Source organism: Sorex araneus, chromosome 4 (genome assembly GCF_027595985.1).
Source record: "Sorex araneus isolate mSorAra2 chromosome 4, mSorAra2.pri, whole genome shotgun sequence".
Classification (NCBI taxonomy): Eukaryota; Metazoa; Chordata; class Mammalia; order Eulipotyphla; family Soricidae; genus Sorex; species Sorex araneus.
The window spans coordinates 175,475,682-175,495,271 of record NC_073305.1 but is presented as its reverse complement, the minus strand read 5'-3'; the positions used below and the strand labels follow the sequence as shown (position 1 = coordinate 175,495,271).

General features: G+C 48.6%; 1 protein-coding gene across 1 annotated transcript in view; it reads right to left on the bottom strand.

The window, feature by feature from the left end:
- The window catches only part of UST (uronyl 2-sulfotransferase), a 379,487-nt gene extending 364,065 nt beyond the window's left edge, over positions 1 to 15,422 (bottom strand). Inside the window, exon 1 of the mRNA XM_004609057.2 lies at positions 14,732 to 15,422. Coding sequence (XP_004609114.2) covers positions 14,732 to 15,011 — 280 coding nt within the window. The 5' untranslated portion in view covers positions 15,012 to 15,422. The remainder of the gene's footprint in view (positions 1 to 14,731) is intronic.
- Positions 15,423 to 19,590: the final 4,168 nt, after the last annotated feature.

Sequence of the window (19,590 nt, the reverse complement as noted above, 5' to 3'; positions counted from 1 at the left end):
ACAGGGACAAATGGAGACGTTACTGGCACCTGCTCTAGCAAATCAAAGATCAACGGGATGACAAATGATACAAGTGATTGGTTTTTGGACCACACCTGGCTGTGCTCAGGACATACTCCTAGTTCTGTGCTTAAGAATCCCTCCTGGAGGTGCTTTGGGGACCCTCTGTGGCACCACGCCATGATAGAACCCAGTCAGCAGCAGGCACAGTAAGCACTCTATCTAATCCCTGTACCATCTCTCCAGCCTTTTGTCCTCGGGGGTGATGACACAAGCACAGGAAATAGTACATCCTCGAGGCTGTCATCAGCAACAGCAAAACAAAGAATGCACCCTATGGCCATGACTCTTAGGGAATTTTCCAGAATCCTGTCGTGCATTTTCACCTCCATCCTTCTACCCAATTCCTGGAGTACAGTTTCTCTGGATGCCCGCCCCCCACACAGAGACCCCACAAGCTTAAACTGCCATCAGTTTAACTGGGCTTCATAGTGATGCAATGTAGGATAACGTGGGGTTTGCCCTTTCAGCCTTGCCTCAGGGAACTTAGTTTACCTTAGAGCAATGTCCTTTCTGTATGGACACAGGAAGACAGTTAATATTATGCTTTGTAACTTGGGAGCTGATTCACTCCAATAATATTTACTCCTGGGCATCTGCTTTCTCGACTCAGTTGCCCTTAGTTCCTAGCACCCCAAAAGCAGGGTCCCAATGAGGGACGGAATGGACCCAGAGCAAGCTGTGAGCTACCCTGGCATTGAAATGGGCCAGGCCAAAGCACCACAATACTCAACTATAAGTTGAGAGCATGGTCATAGACAAATGCTGTCATGATCCAAAAGTAACGACAAGACTAGGGCCCTGCTGGGGTTAGGAACACTAACCTGGCCTGAGGTCTGTGACAGGTGGAATGCTCCACCTAAGAACCCCTTGCTCAATCTTCCCAGGCAATGCAAGGATACAGGCCCCGCCAGCAGGCCACGGCAGCAGCGCCCCGAGCCTGGGCTGGGTGCTCACCTCCCCCTACACCTCACTCCCTTCTGCCCAGCCTCACTTTCTGCTGGCTCCTCCACGAGGGCAAAAATAACTTCCTCAAGTATCTCAATCCGTATGTGATTTTTACACACATTTTGGGGGCACATGGGCTGGATGAGTTTTGACACTAAGGCAGAATGAAGTAACGAGAAATCTGCAGTCCCATTTCTGAGAAACCCCCAACCTGATGATTCAACTCCAGCGTTTTCTGGGATGTTGAGAAAACTGCTTCCAGGCTACCTCTGGACAGTTCCTTCTGGTAAAAGAAGGGGAACAGGGGGACCGCAGGACAGAGTGGGGGGTGCAGTCACTGTGTGTGGACTGCCGGCTGTGGTTCTAGTCTCAACAGGCAGCTCACCCCATGGAAATGAAGCCAGTTTCATGAATTTAGGAGCCCAAAGGGGGCACTACAGGCCACCGACCTCCACTTAGCCATCCAACCTACAGCAGAGCACTAAGGGGAGAGACGCCAACTCAGAACAGCCTTTTCCCCAGCAGCCAACTTAGAACAGATTCCCTCCTGGCAGCCAAAGACTCCCCACCGGAGCTCAGAAATGCCCAGCTCTGAGCATCCTGGGTTCTCCAGGCCAACGTAGTGCAGTGGTTTGTGACCCAGGTGACAGAAACCATCATGTTCTGTGTTCCCATGGCAGCGGGCTCCTCTGCGGGGAACTGCCTGCTCACACTCTTGGCCCACGCAACTCATGGACTGCTCCTCTTTTTTCTTACTGCCGGGCGGAAGTTTTCAATATCTGCCTATCGATCCTGTTTTCCTAGAGCAACATCTGTTCCCCGAGCTGGGTCTGTTGACTTCGCAGCCGGGGAAGTCGACTGTTTGGAAGATGTCCCTTGAGTGTCGTTTCCCACTTGGCCCTTGGTGACTTTTGTGTTTGCGACTGAGGCACTAGACGCTTAGGTGTGGGTGGGATGAAAGCTGAGGGCATCTGCCAAGCTTCCGCTCTTGGAAGGACTATAGGCGCGCTCTGATCAATGATGTTCCCGAGAGCAGAACTGGCAGCATCAAGGGAGGCTGCCGAGAGCAGCGCCCACACAGTCAAGAACCCTCTTGGCCCCTGGAGCTGTCGTGACAGAACGGTGTAGCTGCAGCCTCCTTCAGATGACTTCCTTTCCTTCCCCCCATCATCAGGCTCCATCCTCGAAAGCCAAACCTAGTTCCCTTTCCTTTCCTTTTTTTCTTTTCTTTTTTCTCCCTTCCCCTTCCCCATCCTCTCCCCTATCCTTTCTACCTTTCCTTCCTTTCCTTTCCCTTCCCTTCCATTACTGTTCTTCCCTCTCTCGTGGTACCTTCCTTCTTTCTTTCTCTCCATTCTGTCTCTCCCCATCTTCTCTCCCCCTTCCTGGAGACATTCTGCAACCTCTCCACAAATCAGTGATGTGAGGAGAAAGTGCTGCCAATTTCAATTAAGTCCCCCCCAAAAAACTATAATTAAGGCTATAACAATGGTGGCCTAAAAATGTTTTGTATATTTGGCTTGCCTTAGTCATGTGACTCCTGAAATCTCTTTAAACAAACACTGGGCTCTAAGGAAACTAGTCCCATATTTTGGGTTGCTATAATGAAATAGTTCCTCTCCTTCAACAGATGATTTTAAGAGAAAAAAGAACACTCAAAAGTTATCAAATCTAGTTAGTAACCACGGGTAGGTCACTTGTCTTGCATCCCATATGGTCCAGTACCCCATATGGTCCTGAGCACTGCCAGGAGTAATTCCTGAGTACAGAGCCAGAAGTAACCCCTGAGCAACGCTGGGTTTGGCCCAAAGAGCAAAAAACAAACAAACAAAAAAACATGTAATCTGAGCCAGAGCAATAGTACAGTGGATAGGGCATTTACCTTTTACATAACCAACCCAGGATGATTCCCAACATCCCGTATAGTTTCCTCTGCCCCTCTCAGAGAGCCTGGCAAGCTCCCCGTGGCATATTCAATATGCCAAAAACAGTAACAACAAGTATCACAATGGAGATGTTACTGGTACCTGCTCAAGCAAATTGATGAGCAACAGGATGACAGTGACAGTGACAGTGGCTCTTGCCCTGAACTTCCAGTGGCAATAGAGAAGTGGGTACCAGAAAACAGGAAGAAGCCAAACAGCTGGGTATTATCATTTCACCAAAATCCGGAGACATTCTTTTAGCAGCCACTGGGTCTGCCTGGTGATATGATAGGCTGCATGACAAGGGCATGACGTGTGCCAGTTGTGGAACAGCTGCTGATCCCAGGGCATGAGCTAAAGCAGACGCCCTCTGCTCCACTATTTTTATTTTGTGGGAAGAAATCAAAGTGTGGATAAATTCAAAACAGAGGAAAGAAGCTGTGCAAAAAAAAAAGTGCTCTTTAGAGACTGATCCCAGGAAGTAGAAGTGAGGATTAAAAGCAGGAAGGTTTGTGTGTATATAATTTACAGAGCAAACGGCTGAAGCTTGTCAGTGCTGAAGAGCTCTTGCTGATACGCAGCTGACAGGCACCCCACAGGAACCCTCGTTTATGCAGGGATCCATTTCTTAGTTGTCTTGGTTCTTTTAAGTGGCGCCAAGCCATGAGTAATTCTGCCTATTCCATTAGTCTGTACATTGGTGTGTGTCATACGTGTGCATATGTACATGACATGCACATGGGTGCCAGGGGAAAAAAAAAGAAGGAAGTCAGAAAGAAGTAAAAAATATGTGAACAAATGGACACTTGTTGAGTTCAAATGCCTGGTCTGGGGGACTTTGAAGTACCCTGTGAAACAGAAATTATGAATCCACTAGGCGGACCCAAACATCTGAGATTGAGAAAAGTTCCAGAAGCTGCCCATGCTTTCCCATCTACTAAGGGGTTAATATTCACGATAGTCACACCCAGCCCTTTGCTCAAAAACCTACAAGCTTCCCAGTAACATGGCATATACCTTTCTAAAAGCCTCCGGCAAATATTCATTGAGAAACTGGACAAAAGCATTTACATTTCAGAATACTTTGATTTTTATCTTCATCCAGGCTGTGAAAGTGAGACTTATGGAACCGGAAGAAAATCCATGGCGCCTCCAGAGAAACAATACAGTCCCATGCAGAGAGTTCTTTAAATCACCTCTCTGCGGATGCGCTCAACCAAAGCTGGGACTTGGGTTATTTCAGTTTGTCCAATGGGGAGGAGGGTTCAGGCAAACAGCTTTAATCTTATAGTGTATAAGTCTGTCCTCTGGCAGTTCTAGGTGGAAATCTGCTCAGAAACTATTTCAAAAACCACATTATCCCTGCTGTCCTCTCCGTCAAGACTCAAAGTCAGGCTTTGGAATGTACCAGCTAATTTAACACAAATTGCTACCTATGGAAATCCACTGATCTACAGAGAGGAATGGGCTGCTTGTCCACCAACTCCTACAGCCGCTGGGTCAGGGTGTCGGGAAAATGACAAGAAACAAGCTGACACTTGGTTTTAGGAGACCAAATCTGGACTGACCTTGCGTATTCTTAATTACAGGCAGAAGACTGCAAATATAAGATTAGATTCCCAAAGGTACAGAGCAGATAATGACACCCACACCCAGAAAAAATGTTTACAGAACTGAATGGCATACCGGTTTTTGTACCTTCGCTTGGAGCCTCTGCTTCCAGTGGTGAGAGAAGTAAGATGGGCTCGGGCTGCAGGCATGAGCTGACCCACGTCTTTCCTGGCAGCCCTCCCTGCATTCGCTACTTAAAATAGAGACCAAGTTGAGCAGGATGTGGGCCCCCCCACCCCCACTAGCTCTGTGGTAGAGAAGTCTGGCAAAGGAGAGGTCAAGAGTTCAATTCCCAGTACTGCTCCGAATGCAAGGAAAACAACACGACATGCAGTCTCCGGGTGCTCAGAACCAGGTTACACTGAGCCAACGCTGAAAAGGAGTGACCCCCGGTGAGCATGTGTGCAACCGCGGCACCATGTCTACAATCCCCGTGGCCATAACAAAAGAGAGGTCACAGGATAAGTAAAGGGAGATAAATGTTGGGGGGAAAGAACAAGCAGAATGTGGAACTCTACTGAAGTAAGATCAGCTCTGAGTAACCTCAAGGCCCGTGCAGAGCACCCAGGAGGGGAGTCAGAAACAGAGAGTAACCCCTCAGCTCCCTCCCTGTAAAGAGGAATGATCAGGGCTGGAGCGATAGCACAGCGGGTAGGGCGTTTGCCTTGCACTCCGCCAACCCACGTTCGATTCCCAGCATCCCATATGGTCCCCTGAGCACTGCCAGGAATAATTTCTGAGTGCAGAGCCAGGGGTAACCCATGTGCATCGCCGGATGTAACCCAAAAGGCAAAACTAAATAAATAGATACAGAGGAATGATCACAATGCACAGTAGAGTGTCACAACTATCAGAACGATCGTGAAATACGAACTGGAGGAGTTTGGAGATCACCACTGGAATTTTCGCTTTCTAAACCGGTAGCCCAGAGGCGAGAGCAGCAGCCAAGACGGGAAGCAGCAAGAAAAATGAGCTGGGGGCTGTCTTTGGGAAATCAGAGATAATTGGCAGAAACCCTGGCACAGGCCACGAGGCGCAACAGACCCTAAGCAGCTCCCTGGCTCCCGGGCTAATTTGTAATGAGTGTTACAAATTATTCAAATAGAGGCTCCACCAGACAGCATCTAATTGTACCTATTTGAAAGCTCCTTATTTTGGTAAGATATATTTTTAAAACCTGCTTAAAATTACCAGCATTTTGGGGGAAACCACAGCCTTCCTGAAAAATCATAACCAATTTTACGAGAGAAATGGAGAGAAACGCTATTCATATCCACATGTCCTGTACATTGTTCCACAGCACCAGTGGGAAAGGAATTGCATAATTGCATGTGAATTCCAATTTTAAGAGCATGCTCAAGATGTCCTTGGTTGCTTTCAGAGTGTATAGAATGTGGAGCATAATGTACCAAACCCCCAACCCCTAACCCCCCCCCCCACACACACACACACACACCTCTGCTTAGCTCTTTGTTCTAATGAGCAAATAGAAAAACAAAATCCATCCATGGGACTACAATCAGCCATTTAAAATGTCTTCAAATGAGTCAGGGGAACCTTTATGACATCTGTGAAATAGGTAAGGTATGACAGATGAGGCATGATCATGAGTTATCATACATGAGAGATGCAAACAACCAAAGTGTTTTAACATTCATGTGTTTAATTCCTTAACTGTAAAGCAAGCACCCCATGATTCTTTCAGAAAGTTCTTCTCGCCATTAATCATTACGTATTTATTTAGATTTGAGTATCTTACCCAGGTACATTATACATAGCACTGTGAAGGCAGCTAAGATAAGAAACGAATTTCTTGTCCTGGAGAAGGTATCCATCTATGATCTAGAGAACAAAACATTAACAGGTTTGTGTAAAAGTCAGGGTCCACCTTTGTCACTTCAAAATTAATAGCAAAATTGCCTCTTTGAAAAGGGGTCCTTCATCCAGAACTATAAATAATACTAAAAACTTAAAAACAGCGACAAATAAACCACTGGGGGGGGGGCAGGGGACAGCCCAAGACACAACATACCATTTTTCCCAAGAAGATATATAAATGGCCAAAGAGGACATGAAAAGATACTTAACATCACTCATCATCAGGAAAATGCAAAGAAAAGCCACAGTAAGAATACCACTTCATATCCATGAGGATGATTCTGATTAAAATAATGGAAAATAATTCACTTTGGTACGGATGTGGAGAAAATGGAATGTTCATACAATGTTGGAGTGCACAATAGCTCAGCCAATGTGGAAAACAGTTTGGCAGTTACCCAAGGAGTGCAAAATAAAATTGCCACTGAAGACTGAGTACAGGGATTACAGTACTTGCTTTGCATGTAGTCAGCCTCAGTTCAATGCCTGGTTCCATGTATGGCTTCCCTGAGCATCACCAGGAGGCATCCCTGAACACTGAGTCAGGAACAAGGCCTGAGCACTGCTGGGTGTGGCCCAAAAAAGATCAACAAAAAAAATATTAAAAATAAAACTTCCTTGGGGGCCGGAGTGATAGCACAGCAGGTAGGGCGTTTGCCTTGCACACGGCCAACCTGGCTTCAATCCCTGGCATCCCATATGGTCCCCCAAGCACCACCAGGAGTAATTCCTGAGTGCAGAGCCAGGAGTAACCCCTGAGCAATGCTGGGTGTGACCCAAAAAGCAAAATAAATAAATAAATAAATAAAACTTTCATATGACCAAGGCATTCGACCACTAAGTATATGCCCAAAGAAGAGAAAATAGGTGCTTAAATAAAAGCTTATGCGAACATTCATAGCAGCTTTATTCACAATAGCCAAAAAAGAGAAACAACCAAAATACCCATTAACAGCTGAATGAATAAACAAAATGTAGCAGATTCCATTGTTATTTTAAAAAAAAAGGAATGAAGTTCTAAGTGTGCTATAATGTGGGATAAATCTTCAAGGAAGTAGAAGATGGATTTGTATAATAAAGATGAATTTAAGCTAAGACAAAATTTACCTGTGACCAAGTCATATTTCTAGCCCCAACCCCACTCCTACCCTCCCAACACACACACACACACACACACACACACACAAACACACAAACACACACACAGAAAAAAGAAAACAAGGAATGACTCCTAATAATTCTAGCAGCTACAATTTTTTCCAGCTTAAAAAGAATGAAGTTCTAAATGTGCTAGAATGTGAATAGATCTTCAAGGAAGTAGAAGATGGACCAGAAAAGTAATACAGGGGTAAAAGCCTTGTCGGTTCAGTCCATGACACCACCTGATACCCCAACACCATCTGTGGGGGCCATCATCACAGCCTGGGACACTGAGCAGTGCCATATCCTCAGGCCCTCAAGTTGAACCCCAGGCCCAGATGGCCAAAGAGTTGCCTAGAGGGGATCCTAGGGGTTTCTGGGAACTCCCCAGTTGAGTCCCCCCCCACAATAACCAAAAAAATAATAAAATAAAGTTAAAGAAAGAATAAAAAGTCAATCATACATGACTATATTATTACATTGCTATAAAATTCCACACTGGGAAATTCTTGAGACAGAAAATAGATTAGTGGCTACTAAGGGCTGGGAAGATGGAAGAATCATAGGCTAATATCAAAAAAATGAGGCTTCTCTTTGTGGTGATGAAAAAGTTCTGAAAATTCATAATTTTTAGTATATTCATAAGTAATAGTGGCACTTATGAATATACTAAAAATGACTGGGAACTATTAAACTCTTAAAACTTGAAATGGGAGAATTGACTGTGATTCTATTTCAATCAAGCTATCGAGAAAAACTTAATAGCAAAGATGGAAACGTGCCTCATTTGGAACTTTCTCACACCAAGGTTGTTATATTCTTTTGACTTTTGCAAATGAAAAAATTTTAGTGAAATGTTCTCCTGACCCTATTTCTCACAAATGAAATGGTTTAGGTATATCACAAGCTGTTGAAAGCTGAGTTTGTATAATAAAGATGAATTTAAGGTAAGACAAAATTTGCTTGTGGCCAAGTCATATTTCTAGCCCCAATCCCACTCCTACCCCCCAACACACACACACACACACACACACACACACACACACACACACACACAGTAAAAAGAAAACAAGGAACGTTCCTAATAATTCTAGCAGCTACAATGTATCAAATAAGATGCCTTCTCACAATACAGATGCTGATAGGTTATCCTGTACATCTTTTTGCCTGCTTTCAACACTCAGTTCTTGTCCAGAGTGATCATTTCCAACTAGCATTGCCATAATGGACCATCCTCTATCTTAACTACCCTCCACCCCACCCCACCCCCCCCCACACACACACCCTTGTAGTAATTTCCAACCAATGACCAGTCCTCCTATGCCTAAAATGAGAGAGAAAGACAGAGAGTACACAGAGATGCCTGCCACAGGAGGGTGGGGGGTGAGGGGTTGGGAGGGAAACTGGAGACATTGGTGCTGGGAAATGACACTGGTGGAGGGATGAGTATTGGAACATTGCATGAACATTATATGACCCAGTCATGAACAGCTTTGTAATGCCCTATCTCATGGTGATTCAATAAAATAAAAAATTACTAATAAAAAAATGAATACACTTAACTGATTTCAAAAAAAGCGGGGGAAAAACAGATGCCTTCTCACCATCCATCACAGATACAGCTGCAGGGAAGGCTACTATTTCTCAGTCTGCAGCTTCCCTGTAGGGAAGAGAAAGATACTATTTCTTCTGGCAACTCAAAAAAACTTGACCTCTTGTATTCTAGATTCTCAACCACAAAACCAACTAGTGTTTTAAAAGCTGGATGAATGACAAGGAATTCGAAGAAAGACAGCACCCAGATAGTGCATATTTATAGGGATTTTTTAAAGCAACTCACACTGAGACTAGTCTACATTAAAAATAGTTTACAGAGCAGAACGCTTTTCAGCATTCAGGCTCTGTGTTCATGAAACAGACTGCACGGTTGAATTCTATTTTCTGTCCTTCTATCACAGTGCTACTATGTTCCTGACCAGCCCTGCAAGACAAATTTGCTGTGAGGAACAAGAACGGCATTTTTACCTTTATGTCAACAACTTCTACTGATAACGTGATATATTATGCATTCATTTTGATTACATCTGGGCTACATACTTCAACCATGCATGATAGGACGAGAGGGGGAAAAAAAAACTCCATTTGGCTTTGAAAGTTTGGAGAAGCTATTTTGTAATAAAGCTAAATCTCTGTTTTCATGTTTAGCTTTAAATTTACTTAAGACAAGATTTCTAGAGAAAACTCAGTACATCTTTTGCTCTCTTACTGTTTGATTCAAAACTGCCACACTTATCTATAATATGTCTAAAGATTGGCAATCCTGCGAACTGAAGCTCTACATCTCCATTTCAAGTTGGGTAAATTAAGAACAGAAAGGAATTTTTATAAATTCAAAAATCTACCCAACAAATTTAGTTCTTACCAAGTCAAAATCCCATATCCAAGGCTTGATGATAAATCACTAGCGTTTGCCGGTTGGATAAGATCAGTAGTAAGCCATCTGGTTTATTCAGTTTACATCAATGTAACGAGTGTTATTCCAAGTTTTTGATATTTGCACAGCTCCTAAGTAATGAGGCTACTGGAAGAAGTTGCATCATAACCTCATTTCTGAGGGAGATTTTATTTAATTTTTGTTTTTCAGAGCAAATCAAAGTCTGAATGCTTCGAAACGTCATTCACTGAATTAGAAAGGCTCTAACTTAGAAAGGTTTTTCAAAATTAGAAAAGTTCTCTAAGTTAAAGTATAATAGTTTTTGCTCTCCTCCCTTCAGCTATTTGAAGGGGGGGAAAGTCAAAACAACAGTTATTACCCCTGCATAACAATCTTTCACCCAACTTCCGTTTCTTTTCTCAAATTTATCTCAGTAGGAAATCTTTAAAAAAAACACTTCCCCAAAATCGATAAAAAAAAAAAGGCACTCTTGAACCCAGACCTTTGAAGAAAGAGAATCACTATCGGTTTCTTTTCCTTCCTTCCCCATACTATACTTTCTGATTCCCCCAAGCCCCATTTTATTCATCTATTCGTCTCCAAACCTCATAAGAGGCAAAATAGGTTCATTTTTAGGTGTCAACATTTAAAAATGAAACCTACATGTTCATCACCTTTAAAAAAAAGAAAAAAAACTTTCCTGTGGCCAGAAAATACAGTGAATAAGGTGCTTGTCCTGCTCCTGGCAGACCCAAGTTCAAATCCCAGCACCCCCAGACGGTCTTCCAGTCATTGCCAGGAGTGATCCCAGAGCAATAAGCCAGGAGTATGTAGTCCCCAAACCCCAAAAATAAAAGAAACTGAAATATTGTACAAATCTCTCCTCCCTTTTCTCTTGCTTCTCTCTCGGATATGTAGAGAAGGCTTCCTGAAAGAAATACTTAACTCTAGGACCGTGGTCCAGAATGTGAGCCTCCATCAGAGGCTAAACCAAAACCAAGAAAACTTGCTGCAACATGGCTAGCTGGGCCCAGGGCTCAGGCTCTCATTCAGTAAGACTGGGAATCTGCATTTGTTCCAAGTTCCCAGGTGATGCTTGCAGGCAAATCCAGAGACCACAACCTCTGAGATGAACAACTGCTAAAAAAAGCAAGAAGACGGTGAGACCCCCATCCCAGCACCCTCGGGCTCTGGCAGGGAGGAATCCCTGCTGGATATAGCCTGGTGGTGGAATTAGCACAGGAAACAGGCGTGGAGCTGAATGATTTCCTTTCTCTACTAGTCTGCCTGATACAGAACAAAAGTATCAAGAAGCCAGCAGTTCTTCCTGTTCCTACTTGCTCGGAAGCCTATTTGCATCTTATCTCTTAAAGTTCTAGGCAGTAGTGGGCACCAGAAATCTGACAGCTTTGAGGTTCAAGTTCTACCTTAATAGTTTGCCCTTCAGCAAGTCATTGAATTTCCATACCCCCATTTCTCCCAAGTTTAAAAAAAAGTGGAGAGAGTCATGAAACATGACCCCCCACCCACCCCCTTTGGGGCTGCCAGTTTAGAATTTTATTCTAAGGATTCACTCCCACAGATGCAATCAATGTTACTTCTGATCCTGAACAGCTCTTCGGTGAGATTATTTGATGTTCAATTTCCTACAACCAGCCCTACTGGGGCTGGAGTGATAGCACAGCGGGTAGGGCCTTGCATGCAGCCAGCCCGGATTCGATTCTTCCGTCCCTCTCGGAGAGCCTGGCAAGCTACCAAGAGTATCCTGCCCGCACAGTAGAGCCTGATAAGCTACCGTGGCATATTCGATATGCCAAAAATAGTAACAGCAAATCTCATAATGGAGACCTTACTGGTGCCCACTCAAGCAAATTGATGAACAGCTGGACTACAGTGCTACAGTGCTACAATGCATCACTTTACCCTCTACCACTCTGATAAAAATGGGTTCACACATTAGTTCCATAAATACTGAGTGGCTACTGTGTCTGAGGTATAATGATGTGTCCAAGTATATTATTATGTAGCACTACAGTCATTATTAAAACGTCTGATGTAAAATTACCCGCCATAAAGAAAACTGTTTGCTATAGATCATTTCCATTTGAAAATGTTTTGCATTTGTAAGAATTTATTTTTAAGAAAAAGGCCTGCCTCCATAATTGGCTAACTGGGGAAATTGAGAGGGTGTGTTTACTAACCACGTGTTTTATTTTGACAGATACTAAAATAATAGAACGGAATAAACCAGAAGAAAGCAGTTCTGTGGTTGACCGGCTGTACACTATTATGGATATATTTTAGGCCTTTCTCTAGACCACAAGTCTACTCTTCCTGAAAAGCCACTGTTTATATGAGAAAACAACAGGTAAGCCACTTGTCCAGCACACCTTATTTGCAGTTCACAATGATCTCACTCTTGGATCACAGTACCTGACTCATCAAACTCAGCTGGTAGGAAGGGCAATGCCCAGGTCTGCAGTTCATCTGTTTCTGGTTCTGCTTCTCAGTGTGTACCTGAAATTCACCCCCGCCCCCGCAGCCCACCCCCAGCCCCAACCCACCAGGGCATCCCCAAATATATCAGGCTTCCTTTGTGACATAAAGTGACAAAGTCCTGAGTTCTGGATACAGCCTGTGACTGACAGAATTTTCAAGAGGCCCACAAGCTAGAAAACGAAGTCCCTTGATTTTACCTTCACGAAACCCTTGCTCCCACCTCCTCCCTGTTTTTCCGTTCTGAAGGCAGGGATCAGACTCACAAAATCTCAGGAGCTGAGTGGTCTGAGAAACGATCTAGTGCAGCTCCAAATTTGCCACAGGGGGAAAAAAAAATTGGGTCCCAAGCCTAAAGCCAAGAGCATTAAATAGATGAGTACCCTTACATCACACCTCCATGCCACACCCCACACCTCACACACACACACCAGCCACATTTTCCCTACATCACTGCCCTCTGTGTCTGAAGAATCCATTCATTCTCAGGGGCCACCCCAACACTGCATGATCCCCCAGCACTGCCAAGCTCCTTAGCGTCCCAGGGTGCGACCCCAAACAGAACAACAACCAGAAAGAATTCATTGTCAGATTTTTATGGAAAAAGATTTCCCACTTTCCAACACCACCACATTTAAAACCCCTCACCTCCCAAATGCCAGGTAACAGCCATGAGGCCAAAAATCGTCACCTCTGGGGTACTAGCAGGTGTGGGAGGAAGGAATTTACTCCCTTATCAAAGGTTAAGTTAAGTCTCCCCAGCCCCCAGCTAATTCTCTACGAAACCAAACGCTAAGGGATTGTACTTTGCCAATCAGTTTAATTTCCCCTATCATCGTTCCCCCAAAGTTTCTCCCGAATTAGAAACACAGCGGGATCTCTACGGGGGGGGGGAGCTGGGGGTGCATTATATTTATTTGATCTGCGTTTCTACTTCAAAATGCTTCCCTTCTCCCCAGTGACCCTTCTGCCTTCCACAGAGAACGGTCTACGTAACCTAGACCTGTGGCTTCAGCGACAAAGCGACTTTGGTCAGCGTGGGGGCTTCCGAGTCAGTTGACCCTTGGGGGGTCCCCACGCTTCGGTGGCTTCCCGAGGCGCACCCGGTCTCGGGGAGCTGATGCCCGCAAGTTTGGGGTGGGTGGGTCAGGGTTAGTGTCTTGGACGTTTTAGAGGAAGCCGAGACCTCCCCGCTCCTACCCCGCACCCCAACTCCTGGGCTCCGTGGGAGTGTGGGGGTAGGGGGATCTGCATCTTCCCCGGGCACTGCGTGCCAGCCCACCAGCCGCGCACGCTGAACCCCGCCGAGCGAGCCCTCGCCCCTGCGGCACCCGGGGCGCCCCACGCGCGGACCACGCAACTCCGGGTCACGGCCTCCCTCCGGAACGCTCTTCCCTCCACCCCTGCCTCGCAATCCCTTCCACCCTTCAGCTCCAGGCAGGCTGCCTCGCGCTCATCTCCTCTCCACCGCGCCAAGTTGGGACTTGAGACACCGCGCTGAGGATGGTCCGGTCTAGCGGGCGACATCTGCTCGCCAGGAGGACCCGCAGCCTCGGACAGTCCCAGACCGCCCCGAGCGCAGACCCCAGGACCAGCCAACTGATCCAGGACCAGCTTAGATCCCCAGCCTAGAACACTGCCCGCCCCATCTCCCTGGGCCCCCCCGGGCCGGCGGGCAGCAAGACGATGGGTGAGATGGGACTCTCGGAGCCCGCCGTGCAGGGGCGTCACCACCCCCACCCCACCCCCACCCCCCGCAAGCCAGACCCCGAGCGCGCGGGACGGAACCGGTCCACGACCGCTGTCAACGCCACGGAGCGGGGCTGGCCCCTCCCCTCGCTGCTCCCCGCGCTGCCAGGCTCCAACGTGTGTCGCACCTCCCCACGCGCACACACCCACCAACACACGCGTGCACTCCGCCCAAAACAGGGTGTCGGAGGCGGGGGAAGGTCCGCGTCGCACCGCCCCGGGGTGGGGGGGGCAGTAACCTGCCGGGTTCGCCCCCCCCAGCCGGGACGCACGGACGCGCGGGTGGAAGCCGGCGCGCGGGGGGTGCAGCGCGGCCCCCCGGGCGTCCCACCTGGGGAGGGCTCGGGGCTGCGGCGGTGGGGGAGGTGGGAGACCCTCAAATCCCTGGCGCGTCCCCACCACACATGCACACACACACACGCACACACACACGCACACAACACGCACACACACTTTGCAAAACTTCGCGCCGCCCGGCCGCCGTCCTTACCCAAGTACTGCCGCAGATCGAGCAGGAAGCGAGGGGGTCCCCCGCCGAGCTGGTAGAAGAGGGAGCCCAGGCAGAAGACCAGCAGGGTGGCCATGCAGAAGCCGTAGTCCCGGAGGGAGAAACGCAGGAAAGGCAGCCAGGGCCCCCGGCGCTTGCAGCTGCCCGGGCCGGGAGGGGCGCCCCCCAGAGGCGCCCCATGGGGCCAGGGGTCCGCGCCGCCGCCGGGATGCTGCGGCGGCGACGGCGGCGGCGGCTGCTGCTGCTGCTGCTTCTTCTTCATCGCCGGCTCGGCCGCCTCGCGCCGCCTGCCCGTGCCAGGAAACGCTCGCCCATCCGCCTGCGAGCGCGAGCAGCCGGCCGGCGCGGAGGGCAGCCCGGGTGGGGGCGGGGACGGGCCCAAGTTGCCGGGGCTCAGGAGACTTTCCTCGGCATGGTCCCCCGCCGCCGCCGCCCGAGCGGCCCCGGCTAGCGCCCCCGCGCCCCGCGCCCCGCCGCGCCCCGGGCTCGCTCGCGGCCGCCCGGGCTCGCGTCCCGCGCCAGCGTGGACCCCCCCGGGCTTTGTGTGTGTCGCTCTCGGCGTGTTTTGTCCGGGTTCGGGCTCCTCGACCCAACGGGCAGGGAGGATCGGGAGGCGGACACCGAGCCGCCCGTCGCTCCACCTCCTGGAAAGGGGTTTTCCTCCTTCTCCTCCCCTTTTTCTCCCTCCGGCTCCCCCCCAACCTTCCCTCCTCCCCCGCTCCCGCCCGCCCGCCGCCCGGGTCTCCGCGTTGCGCCCGGGTGTCACGTTACGCCGCGGCTCGGGAGGGGTGGGGGGCTGCGAGGAGTCGCAACTAGCGAGGAAAAGTTTCTGGGTGTTTTTGTCCTTCCTCCCCCCTGCCCCGTTTCTCTGCCATCTGGCCCCGGATCCTGCGCCACCAGCGACCTCTGGGGGGCTCCGCGGACTTCCCTCTCGTAAACAGGCACCGGCAGGAAGAAGCGCGGTTCCGTGTACGATCGGAGCTGGGTTTGGGGGGGCGTTGGAGTTGTTTGGGTGTTTTTTTTTCCCCTCTCCACCTCCCCCATCCTTTCCCCCCTAACCCCCGTCCCATTATTCTTTCTTTAAACTTGGTTCTCCTTCTAGAGCCTGAGCTGCCGGCGAAAGGTCCGTGGAAGGGACTTGGGTCAAGGTTCCAGACTTGCCGGAGAGGGTTAAAAGGGCAAGGGGGCAGGGGCGGGGGCGGGGGGTTAGGAGAGAAAACACGCCCCTTGGGGCCGGGCTCGCGGCGGGGAGCCGCTGGAGGGGAGAAAGCCCGGCGGAGCTTGCAGCTTCTCGGCTGCCTCCCAGCAGCGCCTGCCGCGCGCTCGGAGCCCGGGGAGGCCGGGCGCCGCCGGGCACAGATGCTGGGGTTGTCTGGTCCCCCCGCGGGCCGGAAGGGGCGAGCGCGTCCCGTGCACCCCCGTTCCGTGGGTGTGCCTCGCCTCCTTCCACGCGCAGCTTCTGGTCCTTAGAACCGTCCTCCGGGGCCAGAAGCCCCGATGGGGGCTGGACGCGGCCGCAAAGGGCTGCTCTCTTTTGGCCGAGCTTAGCTCAAAGCAAGCAGCACGCAGTGACTAGCCTAGAGAAGCGGTGCCCCTGAGGTTTGGGGATCCCAGAGCTGCTGGAGGGGTCAGTTGGGGAGCAGCCCTCAGATCTATTTGACTCTCCAGCCCACCGGACTGATAATCCTTGCCAGGTACTAACTAGCGCCTAGCCATAGCCTTTTCTTGCACGGCGGTGAGAGGAGGAGATAGAACTCGATTCAGCCCGGCCCACCTGGAGGAACAGAACCCGCCTTGTTATGATAGGCTGACGCCACTCTGCCCCATCCATCGCAGCTGCTGACAAGCCAGGACTGAGACCACCGTGTTCCTGAAAACCTGTATCAAGTAGAGTGTCTGAAGGGGGAAAAAAAAAATTAGGGAAAATTCGGGACTAGAATGCTGAGGTCGCTGGTTTAGAAATTAGGAAGGGGAGGATTTAACCATCATCCGTGCATGAGCATCTCCAGCGTGTGATTTCAGAGGGGGGTGAAGAACTGGTCTTAAGAGAGACAAAGTGTCAGACGAGGTGGGTTATTTCGGTCCCACCCTTTTGAATGGTGCTCCCCTATTATAGGCTGTCCTAGCCAGTTTGTAAGGGATAAGAAGGCTGTTTTGGAGACCTGAAGAGATGGAGGCCCCCTTGGTGTGCCACAGAAAATCCTGCAGTGTTACTCTCTTGTTTCACACTCAGTCCACCCATCGGAGATTTATTGGGATCAATGTTTTAGACTAGTGAGTGCACCTGAAAGAGTGAAGCCAATTAATCCTTGCTCATAAATGTGAATTGCTTTCATCAGCACACTGAGTTGCCCAGAATCGGCTTCCACAAAAATAATTCTGAGGCTGGAGAGATAACCCAGGAGTTAAGGAGTCAGGTAACCCAGGAGTTACCTGACACACCCCAGCTCACTCCCTGGCACCTCATATGGCCTCCCCCTGAGCACCTCCAGGAGTGATCCCTGAGCATAGAGCTAGAAGTGAAGAGTTGAGCACAGGCCCAAACCCCACCACACCCCCCAAATGAAATAAGTAAATAATAAGCTTTTGAGTTTAGGAAGAGGGAACCAGAGATGGGAGGAGCAAGACCATTTTCACAATGCTTCCGAGACCCCTTTGACAAATGAGACTCGGTCTTGTGACGGAGCAATGAGTGGCCCTCTCTGTGCTCACAAGGCCCTGTGGCCTACAGAGTTTCTCGAAGACTGAATGGACAGGGAAACCTCCCAATTCTTTCTCCTAAGGAAAAGCTAACTGGACATCGTGGTTATTGCAGGAGGGTGGATGGAGCAGAAAGAAAGCAGGCAACCCTGTGAAGGGGGAGCGAGGAATAAATATGGGATTAAGATATTTTTTTAAAAAGTGGAGAAGTCATGAGGAAAGTACAAGGGGTCAAGACCCAGCTTAGAAGAAACAAGCTCTAACATGAAGAATGTTAGAGGGGAAGAACAGGTCCATTTGTGAGGGCTTACGTCAATAGCCTTGGCCGCCAAAAAGAACTCGCAGAAGAACAAGAAAAGAAATCAAGATACAAAGAAGCTTCATATAGGGAAAAATATATATTTTTTGTTCACCAAACAAAAACTTAGATGTACAACTCTGTTCTTTAAAATCTTGCAAATGTCTCTTAAAAAAAAACACAAACCAGGGGCTAGAGAAATAGTACATCAGGTAGGGTGCTTGCCTTGCTCCTGGCCAACCCAGGTTTGATTCCTGGCACTGCCTATGAGGCCCCCAGACCCCACGAAAAGAGATCTCTGAGTGCAGAGTCAGGAGCATTTTTGGGTGTGGCCCCCAAACAAATAAATCATAAAATAAAACAGGGCCGGGGACTGGAGCAACAGCACAGCGGGTAGAGCGTTTGCCTTGCACGCGGCCAACCCGGGTTCGATTCCCAGCATCCCATATGGTCCCCTGAGCATGCCAGGGGTGATTCCTGAGTGCAGAGCCAGGAGTAACCCCTGTGCATCACTGGGTATGACCCAAAAAGCAAAATAAATAAATAAATAAATAAATTGTACAGGGGTTTAAGCACTTGCTTTGTCTATGGCAGACCCTGGTTTTGTTCTCAGCACTGCCAGGAGTGACCCCTGAACACAGAGCCAGGACTAGCCCTTGAGTACCACTAAGCATAGTTCAATATCTATTTCCACCCCCCAAAGCCTTTCAATTTAAAATAATTGTGCTGATTCATGTAAGTTTAAGACTTGGACTGTCTTGATTATTTTATGTTGCTCATTTAGCATCTTGGCTTCTTCATCTCTCTCTGATGCCTTTTCATCTGTATCATCTGAGCCACTAGTTTCCAACCCCTCACTCTATGGCCACTCTCATCTTCTCTCCTCTTCCTGATTTTTAACACTAGAAACACTTTTGTCTTTTTAACAAACTCAGTGTGTTTGTGTTTTGTTTTGTTTGGCGGAGTAGGGGAGGTCATACCTGGCAGTGCTGAGGACTTATTCCTGGCTCTCTCACTCATGGTGAGGGATCACTCATGGTGAGCTCGAGGGATGGACCATATGGGGTGCCAAAAATCGAACATGGGTTGGCCACATGCAAGGCAAGTGCCCTCCCCACTGTACTATTACTCAAGCCCCTTTAAGAACCTCAGCTAAGCACATAAGAGTCCCAGCGGGCACCGCAACACCGGAGAATTCTCCGGGCCCCAGACCAAGCCGATATCACTGGGAGGCCCCAGATGGAGCAGGTTCAGTCTCCCCACCTTCTCCAGAAGGAATCCCGGTGACCATGAGCTTCTATAAGCATGGCTCTGGTATGTGGGGACCAGGACTATTCCTCCAAAGGACCTTTCCTGATATGCAAAGTGAACAATGGAAAATAAATGATCTAAGTGTCTGCCCCTGGAAGGCAGGTTTGAATGGTGGTGGGAATATCCGAGCAAAATATAATGCCCAAAACTAGAGAGAGAGTATCTGAGCAATTGCTATAGAGGCAGTGAGTTTGCATTGGTGGAGGGATGGGTGATCAATAATTCTATAGCTAAATATCAAATATGAAAACTTTGTAACTGTATCTCAAGGTGGCTCAATAAAAATTAAAAAGAACTTCAGCTGGGGCTGGAGCTATAGCACAGTGGGTAGGGCATTTGCCTTGCACGCGGCCGACCTGGGTTCAATTCCCAGCATCCCATATGGTCCCCTGAGCACCGCCAGGAGTGGTTCCTGAGTGCAGAGCCAGGAGTAACCCCTGTGCATCGCCATGTGTGACCCAAAAAGCAAAAAAAAAGAAAGAAAGAAAGAAAGAAAGAAAGAAAGAAAGAAAGAAAGAAAGAAAGAAAGAAA